This window comes from Protopterus annectens, chromosome 9.part0 (genome assembly GCF_019279795.1).
Source record: "Protopterus annectens isolate FY-2018-M chromosome 9.part0, PAN1.0, whole genome shotgun sequence".
Classification (NCBI taxonomy): domain Eukaryota; kingdom Metazoa; phylum Chordata; order Ceratodontiformes; family Protopteridae; genus Protopterus; species Protopterus annectens.
In genome coordinates this window covers 1,891,131,366-1,891,156,365 of record NC_056743.1, presented here as the reverse complement: position 1 = coordinate 1,891,156,365, position 25,000 = coordinate 1,891,131,366, and the positions used below count along the sequence as shown (strand labels likewise).

Genomic DNA, 25,000 nt, shown 5'->3' with positions numbered 1-25,000 from the left:
CTAAAGGTTTAAAATTTATTCCATACAGAAAAGGGGATTTAACAAGATCATTGTTGGATGTTAAACTTTTTTAAGGAAAGTTAATTTAAGTATAATGTTTCCGATGAATAATACACCTATAGACCAAGGATTAAAATGAAAAACTACTTATACCCCTCCTTTGCATCCGCAGTTAAAAAATCTGGAGAAAACTATTGAGAAGGAACTTAGGAATGAACAGAACAAAATTAAATATAGAGCTAACTCAAGTACTAAGGAGAAAGAAATATTAGATGAATTGAAGTTAAATTCCAATATAAGAGTGATAAACCAGATAAAGGCGGTGGTGTGAGTATAATGGATAATATACAATATGAGGGTAAGATGATCAAATATTATGGGATGATTCAAGATATTCTAGTGTTTCGAAGAATGAAGTGAACATAGCCTATAATAAAATAGATATAGGTCTCAATGATATGTGACAAGAAGGTCTTATTGATCAAAAAGTGTATATATATTTAAATGTGGAGAAACCTAGGGTACCTACTATCTTTGGAATCCCCAAGATCCACAAAAATGAGAGGGAGCCACCATTAAGACCCATAGTTTCGGCCAAAGGGTCTAAAACTTTACCTTTAGCTAAATATGTGGATACCAAATTAAAACATATATGGGTCAGAAGAAAAGCTATTTTAAAAGATTCATGGGACCTACTGAGAGAAATTTCTAATAATTTATACCATGAAGATCTTTTATTTGTTACCATTGATATTATAGACTTGTTTTCCTCTATACCTTATATTACTGGGATGGAAATGTTTGAGGAAATTGTTTTTGAAGACCAGGGACTAATACATAATGAGAAATTAGTAAATGTTTGTTTAATGGACATGTTTTTAAAAAATAACTTTATATATTTCAATGGAGAATTCTTCCAGCAAATTCAGGGAGTGGCAATGGGAGCAGCATGTGCTCCCACCTATGCCAATATGGTCCTGGCAAAATAGGAGGAAAATTATATTTTAAACTCTGCTGGATTCTCTATCAAAGGTTTTTGGATGATATAGTTATTTTTTGGACAGCAGGTAAAAAGAAGTTTGAAGAGTTTATGAAATATATGAGTGAAACTACTATTTTTTTTAAAGTGTACTCATAAAATATCAAAAGTACAGTTTTGTACCTACCATAAATGTAGATGTTCGAGGATCTCCATTGCTGCAGTCCTGACTAATGGGTACTCCGCTGCCCTCCATCGGCCCGAATACCAAAGGGCTAGATCTGGCGTCGGTCATGGCGCCCGAGACTGACGTGGTGTCAGTATAAATGCGCATGACCGACGCCATAACTTTAGTCTTTCTTGCCTCAGATGTCAGAATGCAAAAATAAAACACCACCCAAAAACCCCAATCTAAAAGAAAAAGGGGGAAGGAGGGAGGGAAAATTGGACTGCAGCAATGGAGATCCTCGAACATCTACATTTATGGTAGGTACAAAACTGTACTATGTTCGTCGTCTCCCATTGCTGCAGTCCTGACTAATGGGTAGAATCCCAGAGCCACGGAAAAAACAAAAAGGGGGGTCGGACAACTAAATAGCCTGAGGAGCTGCAGACATGCCCTGTAAGACTGCAGTGGCAAACCCAGCCCTAGACGTAGAATAAAGAGGCAAATGATAATGCTTCGTAAAGGTATGTACAGAACTCCAGGTAGCTGCCTCTAGAATGTCTTTAGTAGCTACCCCTCTTAAAAAAGCAGTAGATGTGGCCGTAGCCCTAGTAGAATGAGGCCTGATCCCAACTGGAACCTCTTTACCATGATGAGAATAACAAAAGCAATACAATGGCCAATCCACTTGAAATAGTTTGTTTCGAGACAGCCTTTCCACGGGAAGTCACAGCAAAGAAACAAACAACTGATGAGAACTTCTGAACTCTTTGGTTCTGAACAAATAATATCGTAACTGCCTATGTACATCCAAAGAATGCAAAACTTTTTCCCCTTCAGTTTGGGGTCAGCATAAAAAGTAGGCAAATGTATAGACTGGTTCAATGCCACATTAGAAACCACTTTAGGCAGAAAAGTAGGATTAGTACGTAAGGAAACTCTGTCCCTGTGAAAAATCAGAAAAGGTTCCACTGCCATGAGAGCCTGTAATTCAGATACCCTTCTAGCAGAAGTAACAGCCAACAAAAAAGCAGTCTTCCAAGACAACAACTTCAAGTCAGTCGTAGCTGCAGGTTCAAAAGGAGGCAGAGTCAGCTTCTCCAAAACAAAATTAAGATCCCAAGCAGGAATAGGAGCCCTCCGTGGGGTCTTATATTCTTTGCCCCTCTCAGAAATTGTTTAAGCAATGGATGTGAAAATAAAGGAGGGTCACCAGCATAGTGAGCAGAAATAGCTGCAGCATGCACTTTAATAGAAGAGAAAGACAAACCCTTGTCCAATAACATAGTCAAATATTGCAATGTACAACTCAAATCAGGCAATGTGACCTCAAAGCCTTTAGCTGAACTCCAAAGAAAAAATCTCTTCCATTTATCAGCATAAACTTTTCGAGTACTAGGACGCCTGGCTTCCAAAAGAACATCCAAAACTTGTTGAGGGAGCTGAAGGCCCTCATTCTCTAAAACTGAATGTGCCAGGCTGTCAGGTGCAGGGATCGCACCCGGACATTGAGAAAATGATTGTTTTCTTGAGACAATAAGTGAGGAATCCATGGTAATGGCCAAGGGGCCTCCAATTAAACTCCTCAACAGAGGGTACCAATGCTGACGAGGCCAATCCGGTGCTATAAGGATCATGCACGGTTTGTCCCTCCTGACTTTCAACAGGACTTTTGGAAGAAGAGGCAGAGGAGGAAAGGCATACACGTGAAGGTTGCTCCAACTGAAGGATAGTGCATCTATTTTCCAGGCTTTCGGATGAAACAGCCTTGTGCAAAACAGAGGTAGTTGGAAATTCAGAGGAGAAGCGAACAGATCTATGTCTGGAGTTCCCAAGCCATGGTCAACTGACGAAACACCTGAGGATCCAACTTCCATTCGTGAGGATCCACCATTTGTCTGCTCAGAACATCTGCTAACGAATTTTGTTCCTGGCAGAAACTGTGCTCGAAGAGTGATGTGCAGATCCAAAGCAGTTTCCCATAACAGCATTGCTTGTCTGCAAAGAGGGTAAGAATGAGTTCCCCTGCTTGTTGATGTACCACATGACAGTTGTGTTGTCTGTTCGAACCAACACCAGTCCCGGCTAAGCAGATCCTTGAATGCTTTTAAGGCAAATTGAACTGCCAGCATCTCCTTCATATTGATATGCAAGTGAAGCAACTCCGGGGCCAAAGGTCTTGAATCCATTTTCCTTTGAAATGAGCACCCCAGGCTGACTCGAGGCGTCTGTCGTTAATATCTGACTTGCCTCTGGTTGGGTCACAGAGAGTCCCTTGTTTAGGTGACATTCCTGAGCCCACCACACAAATTCCTTCTGGATGCAAGGAAGAATCCGAATGACAGTGTCCAAATCGTGGCTGTGTTGAGTCCAAACGCTTTTGAGATACCATTGTAGCTTCCGCATATGCAGTTTGGCATTGGGAAGTACTAGAATGCAAGATGCCATGAACCCCAAGGCTTGAAGGACTGTCCTTGCAGTCAGCCTGGACAGGACTGATAGCTGTAGAAAGTACTGGTGAAGATTTCTTTGTTTGTCCGGGGTAAGAAATGCCATCTGAGTCGCTGTATTCAGACTCACACCCAGAAAACACATCTCTCGTGAGGGTACTAGACTGGACTTTATTTCGTTCACAGAATACCCCAGGCATCTGAAAACTGTCATCACACACTGCAGATGTCGAAGTAGGTCGTGCTTGTCTTGAGCCAGTATCAAACAATCGTCCAGATAGGGATAAATCTGAATTCCCCGTAGTCTGAGAAAAGCTATTACTGGAGCCAGGACTTTCGTGAATACCCTGGGCGCAGTAGATAAGCCAAAGGGCAATGCAGAGAACTGATAATGCAAATACCCAGTCCGAAACCTCAGGAATTTCCTGCAACTGGGCCAGATAGGAATGTGAAGATAGGCCTCCTTGAGATCCAAAGTCACCATCCTGTGATCCCTGCCCAGCATAGGCAACAGCTGTTGCAGTGTTAACATCTTGAATTTCGGAATTTCTAGAAAGGTGTTTAGAATGGATAAATCCAGAATGGGTCTCCAAGTATTTGCTTTCTTTGGCACTAAGAAAAGATGGGAATAAAACCCTGTGCCCCTTTCCGCCGAAGGAACTTCCTGTATTGCTCCCAACCGGAGCAGAGAAGAAATCTGTGCCTGTGCTTCCAATTTTTGCTGATGAGGCACATCCGGCATACCGCTGAAAGGCGGGAAAGTGTGAAAATAAAATTTGTAGCCTCGAGTTACAATGTCCAACACCCATTTGTCCTGGGTAACCAAATGCCAATTTCCGTTGAAAAGTCCCAGTTTTCCACCCAGAGGAGCTGCCAGCAAAGCAGAGTCCGGCAGCCGAAGACACAGGTCAGTGGGTCTGCTTCCGAAAGGACTGACCCTTGCCCTCCCCAGCAGAAGGGGTAGAGGAACTCAAAGACCTAGAAGTAACAGGGCCCGGAAAGGAAGCCCTACCTCCACTACACCTCGACTTGCCTCTAGAACGAAAATCCGAAGAGGGAAAAGGCCATCCCTTAGCAGGCCAATTCCTATTGAATTTAGGAGGCTGAACCTGTAAAAATTCCTTCACTGTCTGCATAGATTTAGCTTTTTCCTCCATTTTCTTCAAAACTAATTCCACAGGAGGGCCAAAAAGAACATCAGACTGCAAAGGAGCAGCCATAATACGAGCTTTAACATGCTCCGACAAGGACTGATCTTTAAGCCAGGCATGTCTGCGAACAACAGAACTAGTAGCAGCCACCCTGGAAGAAGCTTGTAAAGCATCAAAACCACACTGCAGAGAATGCTTCCCAACCTGGTCTGAAGCATGCACAAAATCCTGAAGCTCCTTACAGTCAATACCTTCAGCTAAAGCATCCACTTTACATTTCAATTGACTTAACAAAAAATTCTGATACTTGAGCATATGAAACTGACAATTCAAAGCCCTCATAGCCAAAGTAGAAGAGGTATACAGTTTTTTACCCCACCTGTCCAGGGCCCTAGCATCTTTGTCCAGAGGAACTGGATTCTTAACCACAGAGGCCTTAACGCCCTTGGGGCCTTGAGAAATAGTTTCAGGATCAGCCCTAGGGCTCTTAAACAAGTACTTGTGAGCTTCCGGAACCCTGTAGTATCTATCTGGTTTAACAGGGGCAGGAGGCAGAGAATCCGGGTTAAGGGCAGCCTCAGAAAACACATCCTGAACAACATCCAGTACAGGAGGAATAGCCAAGGGCCTGTGCTGAGGCAAAAACAAAAATTCTCTCAGCCTTTTACGAGAATCAGAATAATCCTGGCCCTCCCATTTGAAATGTTCCCTCATGGAATGCAAAGTCTCAGAGAAAGAAAAATCTTCTGGAGGGGCGCAGAGGAGAAGCATCCTCAGCCCCTGAATCAGAATAGGGAGGGAAATCCTGAAGGCTTTCCACAGAGGAATCAGACTCAATGGAAGACTGAACCAAACCCTCCAACTCTGTCTCTACCCTGGGCCTCTTCTGAGGGGGAGGCATGGAACCCCTAATTAAAGAAATCAAATCTTCAGCCATCTTCAGCATGTGCTTCCTAGGAGCTGGACCCTGGGGAAAAGCACCCGCAGGGGCAGATTTGGACTTAGAATGGCCTTTGCCTAGAGAAGGAGGAGGCTTAACCACCCTACGAGGGGAGGGAGCCACAGACAACAGAGGAGCACCCTCAACCTGGCCTAACAAAGGAGAAGCCACCCCCTGTAGTAACAAAGGCTCCCCTTGACACTCAGGCACACCGTCAGAAAGAGCCACTGAAGCAGCCAGTGGTTCAACAGGACCGGCGTCCGGAGCGGACGCCCCATCCTGCTTGGACCGCAAAGACTTTTCTTTGCGCTTCCTAGAAGAGCCAGTCGTCGGAGAATCCGACGGCATGTTGTAATTACAACGGTTACCAAACACCAGCCTAGCACAGTCCAACCGACGTTTAATAGTACGCTTATTATTAGTAGCACAAAAGCGACACCCAACAACGCGTGCTCAGGCCCTAAACAAGGAATGCAGAGTGAATGGTAATCCCTATGAGGAATCTGTTTCCCACAAGAAATACAGTTATTAACTTTTTCTGACATCCGACAATACTGAGACAAGAAAAAGACAAAAAATAAAATGTCCCCAATGGGGTACTTAGCCCAACTTGGTCTCCGGTCTGAAACTCGAAAACCGACAATTCCAGAACGCCGAACGGCACTTGCAAATTCTGCTTCTGCTCAGGACAATGCGGCAAGAAAGACTGAAGTTATGGCGCCGGTCATGCGCATTTATACTGACACCACGCCAGTCTCGGGCGCCATGACCGACGCCAGATCTAGCCCTTTGGTATTCGGGCCGATGGAGGGCAGCGGAGTACCCATTAGTCAGGACTGCAGCAATGGGAGACGACGAACATCAAAACTTTGCAGTATCTAGATTTAGAAGTATATAAAGTAGATAATAAACTAGAAACAAAGATATATAGAAAATCTACCTTTTGAAATGCCTTTCTCCATTATCAAAGTGCACACCCCCTACACTGTAAGAAAATATAGTTAAGGGGCAGTTTGTAAGGGGGTGTCGCATGAGCCTTGATACAAATTTTTTATTAGAGTGTAATTTGTTGGACAAATGTTTATTGAAAGAGGTTATCCTCTGTAATTTATCAAAAACATTAGATCTGAGGTTGAAAAAGGAAGAAATAGTAGATTTAAACCTATTCAGGGGCATATGGAAGAAAGTAAAGAAGGAGACAGATATATGGAAAATAATAACACAAATATTATTAATAATAACTATCAACAAGCAATGATTTTGGAATGCAATGCTTTGAATGATAATACTAGAAGAATTTTTCAAAAAGAATGGGACAGATTTGTGTCTCTTTCAGATTTGGATAGTGTTTCTGGTTTTCCATTCAAGGTGGTATATAAAAATCCGCAGAGTATAAGAAATATTTTGGAAAATAAGAATAGGAAGTCTAATACCAATAGTAAAAGGTTTGGTACATATAAATGCAGACATCGTTCTCAATGTGCTCAATGTGCGTACATTATGAATACAGACAAGTTTTATTTAGAGAGTAGAAAAATGGATTAATAGTACTGATTATTATAACTGTGAAACAAAAGGAATAGTTTATTTAGCCACCTACCTAATTTGTAGTTCCTTCTATGTCGGGAAAACAAAGAATGTTGAAGAGAAGGATCTATGAACATATTTATGATATGGCAGTTGGCAAGGAAACTAGTGCTTTATTCAAACATTCAAAGTTATGCACAAAACCTAAATTCTCTTTTCTTGTGTTGGAACAAATTAAAAAATGATATTAGGGGAGGCACATGGGAAGAGAAGATAGAATTTAGGGAATCGTGGTGGCAAGTCGCCCTTGAAGCAGGACATTTTCCTGGTTTAAATGATTATGTTTCAATATTGCCACTCTTGAAATTAAGGTCTGCCAAACTTTGAAAGGTTGGAATGTAATAAAATGTTTGGCCAGGTGATGGCACTGTTCCCTTGTTTTTACATAGTTTATAATGCTATACAAAAGGAACAGTTACATTTTTAACCTCACTTTTTATACATTTTTTTATATAACATTTGTCGAAAAATAGTTGATGTTTAACATCTATATTCATTATTTATTAAGATCTATTTATTGAAGGCTTAACATTTAATGAGAATGTATATATTTTGTTGAAATGGTTTTAAATGAAGTTTTAATATTCATTGGCTTTGCCTAAGCATCATTGTTTTTTTTAAATACACTTATTTAAACGTATTGGTTCCTTACTAATTAATTTCAGTATAAATGATTCATTTATTTATACACTGGTCATCTGATGAAGTCTTATCCATTGAGACGAAAATGCAAATTTGATGTGTAAAGGGGTTTATGTAGTGTATCAGCTGCACTGTGTGGATTTAATAAACAAATTACGTATACCTTGTTCGAGTTCAGCTGTCTCTCTAGCACTCTTTTCTTGAATTATGAGTGACAGATGCAGGCAAAGCATTCCATAATTTGGTGATGGAGTAGGAATAGAGGCATTTTCCAGCTCGTTTTCTAGGTTTGGTTATGCATAGCAGCAGTTTGCTAGTAGAGTATAGGTTCTGGGTTGGAAAGTATGTTTGAATAATAGTTTGTAGAGTAGGGCACTTCTCGGGGTTGTAAATTAATTGATGAGTGAGAGTTAGCTGGGTGAAATTTAGGTATTGGGGAAATTCAAGCCAATTAAGTTAATTTATGACCAGGCAGTGGTGTGTCTGAATGGGCAGTTTTATAGTAGCATGACTATAGTTTGTTCATAAGTGAAATATGTAGGTTAGTGACGATCTGTCTACCATAAAGGAGGGAAGGGAGTACCATAGTATGTGTAAGTTGTATTCGAGTGGGCTTGTCCAAGTACAATTTATGTCTATAAAGTTTCCCAAGCTTGAAGTGGGTCTTTTTTATAGCACTGAGAATGTGTTGCTCAAAGGAGAGTTTTTCGTCTATCATAATTCCTAGTAGTTTAGCAGACTTTAGTATTTCAATTTGGTTATTGTTTTGAGAAACTATCCTGAAATCTCCAGTTGGTTCTTTAGCTATAAAAAGAAGGAGCTTAGTTTTTTTGGGGTTCAAAAGTAGTTGTGCATTATTTAACCAGATTTCAATAGAGGTAAAGGCCTTTATAGTGGTGTTTTGGAGTTCTGTAAGGTTATTGGCGGAGGAGATGAGAGTTGAATCGTCAGCATATTGGATAAGAGCACAATGTCGGGAAGCAGTATGAAGGATATTGATAAAATATTAAAAAGGACGGGGCCAAGTGTTGATCCCTGGGGGACTGCTGTATTGTTGAGAAGGTATTTGGATTGCATCTTAAGCCATTTAACAGATTGTTTCCTATTATTTAGATAGTTGGAGAACCATGTGAGGGTGTCAGGAGATTAACCAATGGATTGAAGTTGTAAACGCTTTGTATGTGAAACCATACATAGGTCCAACAGGATAACTGAAGTGGATAGGCCAGCATCAAAAGCTTTATTTATGTCTCTAAAGACATGCTTCTGGAGCATTTCTCCCTGGGCCTCCGCTGAAAACAGGATCTGTGGAACCTAGTCGGACTTTCCCGTTCAACAAATGATAAATAAAAAAAAATAAAAATAAATAAATATTTATGGTATTGGTAAAAGAAAGTAATGCTGTGGTGGTACTATGGGATCCAGGGCGAAAGCCGTGTTGTGTAGGGGCAAGGAGGTGCTTTAGTAATTGTGTATGCACACATTTTTCTAAAATCTTAGGGGTGAAAGTATTGAAATGGGCTGAAGGTTAGTTCATTTGGACTACTGCCTTTATGTAAAGGAGTTATTATGGATTTTTCAAAGTTGTAAAGTATATGACTCAGAGATGGAGCAATTAATTAGAATGCTTATAGGATATGCTGTTGCTTTGGCAGAGTTTTTAAGACATTCTGATGGGAGGCCATCTGCAGAGGGGGAGCACAGCTTTAGTTTATTGAGTAGTTTTAGGACTAGGGAGGTGGGTACTGGTTTGATTGAAAAGTCTGGAGTTGAGAGAATATTGGTAGTATTTTCACCAGTGAGGGGAGAGGGAATGTTTAAATTATGCTGAGAGATTTGTGGTACAAGTGGAGTCCCTAATGATGCTTTGGATGGTATCTATAAAGTGAGAGTTGAACATTTGTGCAATCTCTAGGGGGTCTTTATCAGCAGTAGGCGAAGGGTTGTGCAAGGTTCCACGGCTGAGAAGTGAAGAAACAGATTTCCAAAACTTTTTAGGGTTATGTTTTTGGGAAGCTAATTGTGAAGTGAATTCATTTTTTATCATTAGTGACTGACTTTTTTAACAGAATTTTGAAGTTGCTTGTAGCTGAGTTTGTTAGTTCGTTTTGAGGGTTCTTATTTTTATGCCATTCCCTCCAAGCTCAGTCTCTGGAGAGTAATGCATGTTTAGTGGTTTTACTAAGCCATGGGGCATGGTTATGCTTTATTCTTTTGGTGCGGATATGAGCTAGGCTGTTGAGCATATCTAGGAAGATGTTGTTGAAATAATCAACAGCATCATCTAGAGGTAAAGTTTTTAATGGAGACTAGTTATGTGCCTTAAGAGTACTGACAAATATATATATTTTTTTGAAATTTGAAAGGTTTCTAGATGATTTATATGAATGGGCTTTGACCAAATAGGTTTGGGATCTGTGAGTAAAGGCAGGTAGGTGGTCTCTTAAGATATCAGGTATGGTGCCTGTCTATGAGAATTTTTCTGGGTGTGACACTAGGATGCAATCTAATATTGTTTAGTTTTGGTTGTTTTAAGTTAATGTAGGGCCTGAAATGAGATGAGTATATCTGTGTAAATTTATGCTATTTGCTGGTGAGTTACAGATGATGCCCTGGCAGTTTATATTGGTGCCTCCGAGGATGATTGTTTCGTTGAATAGGTTATGATTTGTCCAGGAAAGGAAATCTTCCAGGACAGGAATGTTTTGTCCTGGAGGAATATAGAGTGTGGCAATACACAGTTTACTTTTATTAATGTATAAGTATGCCAATAGAACTTCTAAGTTGCCAAAGATTGGAACAGGTTTGGAAAGGGTGTTATATTTGAGGATTCTTGGTAGATTAAAGCAACACCCCCGCCTTTTTATGAAGTCTGTCTTTCCTGAGAATATTAATACCTGAGGGAATAATTTCTGTGTCACTGATGTGAGGTCTTGGCCAGGTTTCAGTGACTTCAATGATATCAGGGGAGAGATGAGAAACCAGGCTTGAAATTCTGTAATTTTGTTGCAAATGCTATGTATGTTAATAGTAGCAAAGAATAGATCCTGAGTGTTAGACGGGTGAAAAGGTGGGTATATACTGCTAGGCCCAGGGATGGTGTGAATATCGCCAGAAGTGAGAGAGGAGAAAGAGGTAAACTAAAAGCATTTGATGTTGCAAATATTGTAAGTGGGGTTTATGTGGGGCAGATATTATGTGTTTAGGTTTACTATTAACAGGAAAGGGTTTCAATTTTGTTGGGAGGAGATTATTGTAGACAAATAGAGAAGATGAGATGTTTGAGAAACTACTAGTATTGAAGTGGTGGTGTGGATAGGGTGGGTGGGTTTTAATTTAGAAAGTTATAAGGTAAGATGAATAACAAGGCGGTAAGGGTAGTTAGAAAACTAATTGGTCATAAGGAATACATAACGGTAAGGTGTGGAGATACAATTACGCAATATTTGGGAATGAAATAGTGATGTATGTTAAATGAGATATGGAGACAACTATTAGGCAATAGACAAAGTGGGAAAAGGTATCAGTAGCTGTACATAACTGTGGGGAAGGTCAATAGTGAGGCTATTGGTTGATTTGAAGGAAGGGGTGGAGCTTATAAGGATTATAAATGTAGTGATGAGCCCACCCTGAGATGGTTAATCCCTCAAAAAAACTATCTACAAAAGAGGTATTTAACTTAGGTAAAGTTTCACCATACTGTAGTGCAGAAATTACAAAGACAAGGTAAGTAAAAGAGGAAAAAAGAATTACAAAGGACTAAAGTAAAAGCAAATGTGCAGTGTAAAATGGCAGGGTATGGGCTATATAACAAGAGAGAGAAGCTTTCTATTCTGCGTTGAAACCTTAGTGAGGGAGAACTGAAATAGCAGAGGAAAAAGCACACCAGTGAGGTTCTGCAACACAGGAAACAGATCACTACTGCTAAAATTAATAGTTAATATATGTGATAAGCTATTTGTGGTCAGAGTATGAGAGGAAAGGAATTTAGAAACATTGCTGTTGGCTGCAGAGGGAAAGTACAAGAAAGACAGGGGATAGAGGTAACCGAGGTACCCTAGTGATGTGCTCCGAAAAGCAAAAAAACCTGAAACAGCAAGGAAACAGCTACAGCCAATGATTTTCCTTTCACTTTGGTGATTCTAGCACTATCTGAGCAGACTGCTTATTTCAGTGTGTGTGTGTGTGTGTGTGTGTGTGTGTGTGTGTGTGTGTGTGTGTGTGTGTGTGTGTGTGCGCGTGTTTGTGCTTGTGTGTATATGCATGCATATGTTTGTGTGTGTGTGTGTGTGTGTGTGTGTGTGTGTGTGTATGTGCATAAATACTTAGTTACTGCATCCTACAGAAAGGAATCAGTTGTAGCAAACAGGAGCATCATCATGTGAGCCACATTCTTTGGGTGCATCATTATGTGAGTCATGTTCTTTGGGTGCATCATGTGAGCCACGTGAACCATGTTCCTTGGGTATAATACTTGGTTTTCTTGTTCTTTCAATTACTGACAGTGTATTTATCATTTGTCTTTCAATAAAATGGGCAACATGAAATCTACAAATTTAACCTTAATATTTTAACTAGGAATAACTTTATAATTTAGTTTTTTTTAGGCACTTGGGGGTGTCTTGGCTACAATAGTTTGTCTGGCACATCAGTAAGGCTATAAGCTGTTAATGAGCTGTTTCCTCCAGTGCAGGGTTTGATTACCCCAGCTTCCATTTGTCTTCAAAAGACAGTCCTCTTGTGCTGCCCCAAAAAAGGGACATTTGTGTCCAGTTGTCCAGTGGTCTATCCCAGGCTGTTAACAAATGTGCCACACATTTGTCTTTTGAATTCCTTTACCTTTCACATAGCCACTAAAGAGTGCTTCACTATATGCTATTTGACTACAAATCCCAGCATACCTCTGGTAGTTTAATAGGTTGGAAGATGCATTTCAATTAATGTGAGTGTCAAGGGAAGAGAAGTTTACTCTTGTTCACATTAAGTTTGTTTTTAATGTGAGAATGTTTTAGCAAATAGTTGAAAGTGTTTTGCTGTAAAATTTGGACTAAAAGTTTTAAATTAAATCCTTGCTTCTGTGATCATTGTAAAAGTTAAAAAATGAATATAATATGCACACTGACAGATCTTTATGGTAATTCAGGTGAGACAGCCAAGTAATGGACATTGCTATGGCTTGGGGGGAGGGGCATTGCATTACCATGCCTAGGGCCCCATTTGGACATGACCTGGATCTGCTTGTAAAGCTTAAATCAGTCGCAGTGCATGTGTACTGATCTGGTAAATTCTTCTGGAACAGATGTTACCTTGTTGCTACTTTGGCTGATGTTACATGCGGAACTGGAATTACTCTTATCTTTCAAAGGACAATGTATAACTCTAACTCGAAGTTCATCTGAATCACTGTATGTTTTGTATTCTCAGATGGAAAGCAAGAGATACTGGTGGAGGCCATTGACATGAAAAATGTTGTTCCAGACACTGAACCCGAGACATTCGTCAGTGTTAAAGGTATGGCTATCCTTTGTCTAATGAGACTTTAAAATTTATGTTCAAGTTAGATGTATGTGAAAAGTAGTCTGCATTCTAACCTGGACATGCAATTGCAAGTGTTTCTGTGTAGAATAAAAAAGGTAAGTTGTTAACATTTTAAAAGTTTACAACAAAACTGATATTACTAAGGAGTTCTAAGTACTAGCATATATTTTGGATTTGGAATTGAGATCATTTATATAACGCAGTTGTCACTTGCACCATAGTGATCCAAACGTGTTGCTTTTCCACATAATACCTGAATGTAAAACTGTCTAGAAATGAACATAGAATACAGTCACCCTAATGCAGTCAGGATTAAAAATCTGGAATTATGTGTGGTATACATTCAATATCCAGAATTAAATCCCAAAATATTTTTGGTTTGTTAGAGAACTGTTGGTGGTTTGTAGGCTGCTATCACACTACAGGGAAAGAAAAAGTACAGTTTTGTACCTACCATAAATGTAGATGTTCGAGGATTCCCTTGCTGCAGTCCTGACTATAGGGTATAGTCCGCGTCCCAGTCGGCCCGAATACCAGAGTATAAGGCTGACGTCGGTCATGGCGCCTTAGACTGACGTCAGTACGTCAGGGTACTAATGCGCATGACCGACGCCATTTCCTCAGTCTTTTCTTGCCCCAGATGTCAGAAGACCCAAAAAGACAAGTCCCAAAAACAACCTGCACCAATAAACATGTACAATATATACAGTAATATATATACAAGTAGTATAAGTATGTAAAGGCACCTACACAACCACCCTGAAACACAGAGGGAAGGAGGGAGGGATTGGACTGCAGCAAGGGAATCCTCGAACATCTACATTTATGGTAGGTACAAAACTGTACTATGTTCTTCGTCTTCCCTTGCTGCAGTCCTGACTATTGGGTAGAATCCCAAAGCAGAGGTAAGGGAGGCTGGCAAATTATAAAGTAGCAGGAGCTGACAACATGCCTTGTAAAACAGCTGTGGCAAAACCAGCTCTAGACTTAGAGTATATAGGCAGGTGATAATGCCTAGAGAAAGTATGCACTGAACTCCAAGTAGCTGCTTCCAGAATATCCTTAGTTGCCACCCCTTAGAAATGCTGTTGAAGTGGCAGTAGCCCTAGTGGAATGAGGCCTAATCCCAGCTGGAACCTCTTTGCCATGATGGGAATAACAAAATGCAATGCAAAAGCCAATCCACCTAGAAATAGTTTGTTTTGACACAGGTTTGCCCTGTGAACTTAAAGCAAAAGAAACAAGTAACTGCTGAGACTGCCTAAAATCTTTAGTCCTGCTCAAATAATAACGCAATTGCCTGTGTACATCTAAAGTGTGCAAAATCTTTTCCCCTTTATTTTGAGGATCTGCAAAAACGTAGGCAAATGAATAGTTTGGTTTAAAGCCACACTAGAAACCACCTTAGGCATAAAGGAAGGATTAGTACGTAATGATACCCTGTCCTTATGGAAAATCAAAAGGGCTCTACTGCCATAAGGGCCTGCAACTCAGACACCCTTCTTGCAGAAGTAATAGCCAACAGAAAAGCCGTCTTCCATGACAAATATTTCAATTCAGCAGTAGCTGCCGGCTCAAAAGGTTGTAGAGTAAGTTTTTCCAACACAAAATTGAGATCCCAAGCAGGAGTAGGAGCTCTTGGGGTCTTATATTCTTTGCCCTCTAAGAAACTGCTTGAACAAAGGATGCGAAAACAAAGGTGGGTCACAATCATAGTGAGCTGAAATTGCTGCAGCATGAATCTTTATGGAAGAGAAAGACAAACCTTTGTCCAATAACTCAGTAAGATATTGAAGAGCCACACTCAAATTAGGCTCTGAAATCTCCAAATTCTTTGCTGTACACCAAAATAAAAATCTCTTCCATTTTTCTGCGTACACTCTCCTAGTACTAGGCCTTCTAGCTTCCATAATCACATTTAAAACTTGTTGAGGAAGCTGAGACCTTCCATGTTTCAACACAGAATATGCCAAGCTGTGAGATGGAGAGATTGAAGCTTGACATTGAGCAGATGACCGTCCTTCTGAGATAACAGATGAGGAATCAGAGGTAAAAGCCATGGAGGCTCCTTTACAAGACTCCTTAGAAGTGGGTACCAGTGTTGCCGAGGCCAATCTGGAGCTATCAAAATCATCCTTGGCCTGTCCTGTCTGACCTTTAGTAATACCTTTGGAAGAAGAGGTAGAGGTGGAAAAGCATAGACATGAAGGTTTTTCCAACTGAAAGACAGAGCATCCACTTTCCAAGCTGTGTGATGAAACCCCTTTGTGCAATACTTTGGCAGCTGGTGGTTTAGTGGAGAAGCGAACAGATCTATGTCTGGAGTTCCCCATGACACTGTCAATTTCTGAAATACATGAAGATCCAGTTTCCACTCGTGGGGATCCATGATTTGTCTGCTTAATACATCTGCTAGGGAGTTCTGTGCTCCTGGCAGAAACCTTACCTGAAGAGTCAGTTGCAGGCTTAACGCAGTCTCCCATAAAATCATTGCTTGCCTGCATAGAGGATAAGAATGTGTTCCCCTTGCTTGTTGATGTACCACATGACAGTTGTGTTGTCTGTCAGAATCAACACCTGCCCTGGAAGAAGTAACTCCTTGAACGCCATCAATGCAAACTGGACTGCTAACATCTCCTTCATGTTGATATGTAGATGCTGTAGTCTGGCAGGCCACTTGTCTTGTATCCACTTTCCATTTAGATGAGCTCCCCAAGCAGTGTCCGAGGCATCTGTCGTTAAAATCTGACTCGCCTCTGGCCGGGTCACAGAGAGTCCCTTGTTTAGGTGACATTCCTGAGCCCACCACAAGAATTCCTTTTGAAGGCAAGGTATAATTTGAATGACAGTGTCCAAATCTTGGCAGTGCTGTGTCCATACATTTTTGAGATACCATTGCAGCTTCCTCATATGCAGTTTGGCATTGGGAAGCACCAGAATACAAGATGCCATGAACCCTAATGCTTGAAGGACTGTCCTTGCAGTCAGCACGGACTGATGAGATAGTTGATGGAAGTAAAGTGACAGACTCTTTTGTTTGTCCGGGGTTAAAAAGGCCATCTGGGCTGCTGTATTCAGTCTCACACCCAGAAAGCACATGTCTTGAGAGGGTACTAGACTGGACTTTATTTCGTTCACAGAATACCCTAGGCATCTTAGCACTGCTATGACATATTCCAGATGCTGTAGAAGGTGTTCTTTTTCTTGAGCCAGAATCAGGCAGTCGTCCAAGTAAGGATAAATTTGAATGCCTTGAAGCCTGAAGTAAGCTATCACTGGAGCCAGAACCTTTGTGAATACTCTGGGCGCAGTAGATAAGCCAAAGGGCAATGCAGAGAACTGATAATGAAAATCTCCAGTTCGAAACCGCAGATACTTTCTGCAACTTAGCCTTATGGGCACATGAAGGTAAGCTTCCTTGAGATCCAAAGTTACCATCCAGTGATCCTTGCCCAGCAGAGGTAACAGTTGCTGTAACGTCAACATCTTGAACTTGGGAATGTCCAGATAAGTGTTGAGGATAGATAAATCCAAAATTGGTCGCCACGTGTTCCCCTTCTTTGGTACTAGGAACAGGCGAGAATAAAATCCGAAGCCCCTTTCTGACACAGGGACTGGCTGAATAGCCCCTATCTGGAGTAACTGAGAAACTTGCTTGAGAGCCTCTTTTCTTTGTGGAGGAGGAACATCTGGCATGCCTTTGAAAGGGGGCATGGTGTGGAAATAAAATCTGTACCCGTGATGAATGATATCCAGCACCCATCTGTCTTGAGTGATTAAATCCCAATTTTCTTTGAAAAGAGACAATCTTCCTCCCAAAGGAGCTGCCAGACGAGAGTCCACTGGCAGCTGAAAAGGCAGGTCATTGGTTCTGCTTACGAAAGGACTGACCCCTGCCCTCACCAGAAGTCTGAGCAGGTGAACTGTCTGATCTAGGCCTAAACGAACCTTGAGCCCTGCCCCTACCACGTCTAGATCTACCCCTAGACTGGGAACCATAAGCAGGATATGTCCACCCCTTAGCAGGCCAATTTCTACTAAACTTGGAGGCTGCACCTGCAAAATCTTTAACAGTCTGCATAGACTTAGCTTTGTCCTCCATTTTCTTTAAAACTGCTTCCACAGGCGGTCCAAACAACACATCAGACTGTAAAGGAGCATCCAAAATCCTGGTCTTAACATGCTCAGCTAAATTCTGATCCTTCAACCATGCATGTCTGCGAAGAACAGAACTAGTAGCAGCTACCCTCGAGGAGGCCTGAACAGCATCAAAACCACACTGCAAAGAATGCTTACCCACTTGTTCAGACACATGAACCAAATCCAGCAATTCTTTACACTCAATACCTTCCGCCAAAGCATCCACCTTAGATTTCAATTGTGAAAGGAGATAATTCTGATATTTCAGCATATGAAATTGACAATTCAACGCCCTCATGGCTAGAGTGGAAGAAGTATATACTTTCTTACCCCACCTATCCAAAGCCCTTGCCTCTTTATCAGAGGGTACAGGATTTTTAACAACAGAAGCTTTAACACCTTTAGGCCCCTGAGAAACAGTTTCTGGGTCCGCCCTGGGACTCTTAAACAAATACTTATGAGCTCCGGGCACCCTATAATACCTATCAGGCTTAACAGGAGCAGGAGGCAAGGAATCAGGGTTCAGAGAAGCCTCTGCAAAAACATCCTCCACCACATTCAACACAGGAGGAATAGCTAAGGGCCTATGCTGAGGCAAAACAAGAATTCCCTAAGCCTTTTCTGGAGTCAGAGTAATCTTGGCCTTCCCATTTAAAGTGCTCCCTCATGGAGTGAAGAGTCTCTGAAAATGAAAAATCCTCAGGAGGAGAAGCTGAAGGAGTGGAATCATCCACATCAGAATCAGAATAAGCAGGAAACTCTTGCAAGTCTTCCACAGAAGACTCTGAAGCCTGTGAACACTGTTCAAAACTATCAAACTCCTGTTCCACCCTAGGCCTCTTATCAGGTGGGGCATAGAACCTCTAATCAGAGTAATCAAATCTTCAGCCATTTTAAGCATATGTTTCTTAGGCACAGAGCCCGAAATGCTAGGAGAAGCCCTACAGAAGCTGAACTTGGCCTTCCTCTAAAAGAAGCTCTGGAAACAGAAGGAGAGGCCCTAACTACCTTGGGAAGAGAGGGAAGAACAGTTACCTGAGAAGCCCCTCAGCCTGGCCTACTTCCTGAGAGGGCACATCCTGTAACAGTAAAGTATCTGCCTGAGACTCCATAGAGACTCCTGGCAAAACCTCTGGCTCCCCTGAGCCTTCTAAAGGACCGGCGTCCGGGACTGCCGGTTCCTCACCCCTAGACTTCACTGTTTTGTCCTTGCGCTTCTTAGATGAAGCAGGCCGGAGCATCCGACGGCATAGTATAATTGCAACGCTTCCCAAACACTAACCTAGCACAATCAAGCCTCCTCTTAATAGTGCTTATTAAATCTAGCACAAGAGCGGCAACCAACAACGCCGTGCTCAGGCCCTAAACAAGGTATACACAATGTATGATAATCCCTATGCGGTATCTGCTTCCCACAAGAAATACAGTTATTCACTTTTCTGACATCCGGTAATATTCTGCGGCAAGAAAACCAAAATGTTCCCCAACCGGGTTACTTAGCCAACTCTGTACTCGGTCTGAAACTCCGGTTTCGGAAAATCTCAGAACGCCAACCTGCACTCGCAAAATTGCTTCTGCATCGGACCATGCGGCAAAAAAGACTGAGGAAATGACGTCGGTCATGCGCATTAGTACCCTGACGTACTGACGTCAGTCTAAGGCGCCATGACCGACGTCAGCCTTATACTCTGGTATTCGGGCCGACTGGGACGCGGACTATACCCTATAGTCAGGACTGCAGCAAGGGAAGACGAAGAACATCTGAAATTCACAGCTTGTAACAGGATTCTTTTGTATCCAGTTCTACAGAGCTTGGAATCTGGTACCTCCAGCAGGACATACTTGATTAATAGTTACCCAAAAACTTCTGCAAAGAAACCCAACAGTAAAGTCATCTGAGTACACAGAACTGACAACAAGGCACATGGTCACCTGATGTAGAACTGGAATTGCCAGCTATCTGCATGATGCAATTATGCTTAGCTCTGACTGTTTTCAGGGTTTAACTGGACAGGCTCCATTTTATATATGTGCTGCAGGCAGTACTTGGAATTCTTTGTGGCTCTGCTGCCTTAGTTTTAAATTGTTTTTGTTGTATTGTTGTAGTTGTGTGGCCGCTGTATTACTTTCACTGAGTCTGCTCATGGATATTGAAGGTACACCAACCTCATCCTAGCTATTGCAGATGAGCTTATGGCCCCCTGGTAAATCACAGAGAAGTATAGATACAAATATAAACTAACAGGAAATATTTTTGTAGGAGAGGTTTTGCCCCTGCCTGTCTTGTGTGGGGGCTCTGCCTTAGCACTCTTGATTTATAGTACTTCCGAATGTTGCACATCACAAAGAAAGGGGAATAAATGTATTCCTTTTCTTTCAATTGGTATAATCTTGGCGGTAGTATATTTAGAAATTGTATGTGCAGGTGACAGAGCCCCTACGTCAAGGCTATTGGGGTGCAACCCCCTGCAAAAACACACCGCATCTCACTGTTTGTTTAAGTAATAAGCAGTGGACAGATGGGGTGGTGAGAATATATAAGATCACTCTGCTGAGTATTGGAAATGTATCGTTGATGACACACAGTAGACCAATTTATTTATTATTTATTTATTTACTGATATTTGATAACTGGGAAAGTCTGACTGGGTAGCAGAGACCTGAGGAGAAAAGCTCAATATTGCAAAATAGTTTAAGAACAATCATTTTTAATATTCAAAAATAAAACAAAATCTGCAATTTAAGTAATTATAACAAATTTGACATAATATAATGAAATGGTTAAGAAGCAATACAAGTTATATGACAATCATTTAATATTTAGAGACATTTTAGATAGTTTGTAGAGAAATTAAAGGTAAGTTAGTCTAATACAAAAAGTAATTCTAATATGAAATGAGAGGAAATGGGCTTGTGGTATATTTAGAGAGAAAGTCAGGGAAGAGAATTAGAAGCAAGGAAGTAAGTGAAGAAGGGAGAGTGAGGAGGTATAAGGAATAAAAAGGTACTTGTTCATGTTTAGGGATATAGTTTATCCTGGCTTTGAGCAAGAACAGAGACAGATTTTAGCTAGGAAGTCTTTCAGAGTGGTTTTGAAAAATGGGAGGGAGGGTATAGACCTGATGGATACAAGTAAGGAGTTCCAGGCCTTGGCAACCTTGTATGAGTGCAGACAATGCCCAGCTGATTTGTTAGGGTTGTAGATGGACAGGAGTTTTTGGTCACTGGATCGCAATGACCAATGAGGAGTATAGTTATTTAGAATGCTTTTTAGTGCTGGACAGGCAGATGGATGTGGGATCATTTTATAGGTTACTTTATGTTGTGATGTCAAAGATGAAACATTCCAGTCCGACAGAAATATCATCAGCTAGATTCTCTGAGGTTTCATTTTGTTGGTTTTGCAGTGTGATAAGACTAAAGACTAAATTTTATTCAACAACACAAACACCGTTAACAGTCAGTTCTTACGCAGTGCCAACAACAACATTCTAATGACAATCAGTTCTTACTCAGTGCCAACAACATTCTAATGACAGTCAGTTTTTACGCATTGCCAACAACATTCTAATAACAGTTCTTACGCAGTGCCAACAACATTCTAATGATTTTCCATGGCTCCCACAGGGTGTGTAATTAGTAAGCCCTGCATCCTGTGGACTTGTACAGATGTGTTCCCTGCATATACAGATATATTCATTCAAATGTAAATATTTTATCATATTTATTATGTTCTTTGTGTTGGTAAAAGCTATCTTAGACATGGTTTTAAATTTAAATTAATGAGTTAAATGATAGACATGCTATTTTTCAGACTAGACGCAGTAGAGTAGACCTTTTCTCCTGAATACAATCGGTGCAGCACATCCCATTCACGTGCTATTATAATGCACCTTAAAACACTTTCTTCTATCAAGCCACTTGCAGAGTAATCATTTGCACCTAAGTGTAACCATCCACATCTTACACACCTTATCTGACTTCTGTATATAAGTTTATTCTGTTTACTTGTATACTGATGTCATATTGCTGAAAATGATATGTAATAAAATGGATATATGCCAACTGGCCACCAGCATACCTCCACAGTTGACAAATGTCAGATAAATAAATAAATAAATAAACGATCCCTGCCTGAAATATGACAGTTGTTTGTGGTACTGCTAGGTAACGTCATAAGGCAGTGTAACAGAACATTCAAAGTGTTTCTGGACTTCACAGGGACTCAGGAAAGTTTGTTTTTTGCATTGTTAACAAATGCCAGTAAATAAATACACATAAATAAATAAATAGCATTAGTGCACTTAAAGTCATGTTGTTCTTTTTGTTGTTCTGCTGATTTTAAACTGATTTTTGAGTTTTATTTATTTTACTCTGTTCAGTTTTTTTTTTTTTATCAGCGTGTTCTGCCTAGTGTGAGGGCCATCTTGAAGACAGCAGCAGTTGTTCCAGTGGGAGGAGATTAATTGCTGCTATTACTAGGCAGACAAGCACTACTGGCTGGGATTTATAGCTGTTTTCCTTTGGTTTCTTCTTTTTATGAGACTACTTCAGCTGTAGGCTTAGCTGAATAGTGGGTGATATTTATAACTGCAAATTTCCCTGCAGTCAATAGTACTTTTACGTTTCAATCTCATTCAGCAGACATCAAAGCATGAGTGTACTCTGGGCCTAAACAAACACAACACAAGTCCACACAGCCACTTCCAGTTGTGAAGAGACCATTTGTGAGATAAACACTCTGGTATACCTGCTCTGAAAGACTAGTATCCAGGTCTCACCTCACCTCACCTCAGCATTGCAACCCCCTAAACAGTCTTATTGTAAAAATCACCTCTGTAGACCTCCCTAAACAGGCCAAATTATATAAACTCCCCATAGCACTCAACTAATCAGGGAGAAATTTCAAATAATCAAGGACAAGTCATGACAAAATCAGGGACAATCAAGAATACTTATAAAATATTAGTGCCATTAACTTGAGACAATGACAGACTCAGATGGTATGAATTAAGATGCATTTCCTGAAGTAACAGAGTCTCTGACTCAGTAATTATCATTATTTATAAAGCATAAGTCATCACCTTTCCTCCAAAATTCACCAGTTTTAGGTGGGATTAAGAGGGGCAGAGCTAAAACTTGAGTCAAAATCAGGGACACTTGAGAGGTATAAAACTCCCCCAGAGTCTACCCAAATATCCCAAAATGTATAAACATCTCTTGTAGTCCTTTTTACTCCCTAACAGGGTCCTTTTCACGTATTAGCACTGCACATTATGGAGTGCAGCAGATTTAACCCCCCTTGAATTTTAAGGCCGTGTAAAAGCACTGGACATCATGGAGTGCAGCAGATTTAACCCCCCTTGAATTTTAAGGCCGTGTAAAAGCACTGGACATCATGGAGTGCAGCAGATTTAACCCCCCTTGAATCCTAAGGCCGTGTAAAAGTACTGGACATTATGGAGTGCAGCAGATTTAACCACCCCCTTGAACCCTTGAGTGTTGGGAGGGTGGCCTAGTGGTTAAGGTGTTTGCCTTACAAACACAAGGTGCAGGGTTTGAGTCTCACAAGGGATACTTAGCTAGGCTTAAAATGGCTTGCAAGGGAAATTAGCCTAGTACTAATCTATGAATCTATGAATCCTAAGGCCGTGTAAAAGCACTGGACTTTATGGAGAGCAGCAGATATAACCCCCCTGAATCCTAAGGCCATGTAAAACCTGTCTCATGCCCACTGCTAATAACATTTTACTTAATGCTGTAGGTGGTACCTGTGAGAGGTGCAGATCCTTACCAATCTCTAGGCACCCCTCTCTCAGTCCACTAATTAATATGAACATCAAACTGGTATCCTCCACACCCCTGCAAATAAGAAGCCAAAAGAACTCAGGAAACAGTAATACTATCAGTTCCCTGTGGCTTGGATTCAAAATACTGGCACTCCAAGTAATAAAACACTTTTTTATTCAACCAATGGTTAAGCGCTTTCATCTATGACACTTAGACTTCCTCAGAACAAAGTTTTTCCATACACATTTGGTTTATATACTTTCATCTTCAATTAACATTAAAGTGCCAATGTGCCATTTGTTTAAAATAATCATTCAAAAGTTCCTTTAAGCATTCCTTTTCAGAATTCTTCCTACCCCTGATAAATACAATCAATTGATCTATACCCCCTGTTAAAGTATATAAATTTTGAATATTTGATTTATAAAAAAAATGCTAATTTCATGCATGGTTTATACCTACTATCCCTGTGACTCTATCTATCCCATATTTGCCAAAATTGGCTTGACTGGTATATTATCATTCAACCCAGGCTGGGTTGATGCATTTAATTTAATTTGCCATTTTGTTTCTAACTCCCCCAGTTTTTACTGATTTTCCCACCCCTAGGATTCACTGTGGCTATATCTAAAATACACCCCTGCAAATGTAACACCATCATACTAACTGTACAAAGCTGTCATACTCTGATACTGTCAAAATAGTCTATCCAAGCATTTTAGAACTCTTCAGACTAGACATGCGTGTAAATTATTTATTACTTTTACAACACATTCCACCATATCAACACCAACATCACCATGTCACCACCAGCAAACCAGCCCCATGTCTGTTCCAACATCGTCATGTCACCACCAGCAAACCAGTCCCATGTCTGCTAGGAATAATTCAGATATTGGGATCCAATATCATCATGTCACCACCAACAAACCAGTCCCATGTCTGCTAGGCATAATTCAGATATTGGGGATATAACATCATCATGTCACCCCCAGCAAATCAGTCCCATGTCTGCTAGGCATAATTCAGGTATTGGGGATACAACATCATCATATAACCACCAGCAAACCAACCCCAAATCTGCAAGGCATAATTCAGATATTGCAGATCCAATATCATCATATAACCATCAACAAACTACTCCCATGTCTGCTAGGCATAGTTCAGATATTGGGGATCCAATCTCATCATATCACCACCAGCAAACCAGACCTATGTCTGCTAGGGATAATTCAGATATTGGGAATCCAAGATAATCATATCACCACCAGCAAACCAGCCCCATGTCTGCTAGGCATAATTCAGATATTGGGGATCCATTATCATGTCACCACCAGCAAACAAGCCCCATATCTGCAAGGCATAATTCAGATATTGGGGATCCAACATCATCATGTCACCACCAGCAAACCAGCCCCATGTCTGCTAGGCATAATTCAGATATTGGGGATCCATTATCATGTCACCACAAGCAAACAAGCCCCATATCTGCAAGGCATAATTCAGATATTGGGGATCCAACATCATCATGTCACCACCAGCAAACCAACCCCATGTCTGCTAGGCATAATTCAGATATTGGGGATCCAACATCATCAGGTCACCACCAGCAAACCA

General features: G+C 40.9%; 1 protein-coding gene across 1 annotated transcript in view; it reads left to right on the top strand.

Annotated features, from left to right (window-relative positions):
* Positions 1-25,000, top strand: part of LOC122812307 (complement C3-like) — a 2,177,376-nt gene that overhangs the window by 1,226,869 nt on the left and 925,507 nt on the right. Inside the window, exon 23 of the mRNA XM_044084710.1 lies at positions 13,340-13,426. Within this exon, the coding sequence (XP_043940645.1) occupies positions 13,340-13,426 (87 nt within the window). The remainder of the gene's footprint in view (positions 1-13,339; positions 13,427-25,000) is intronic.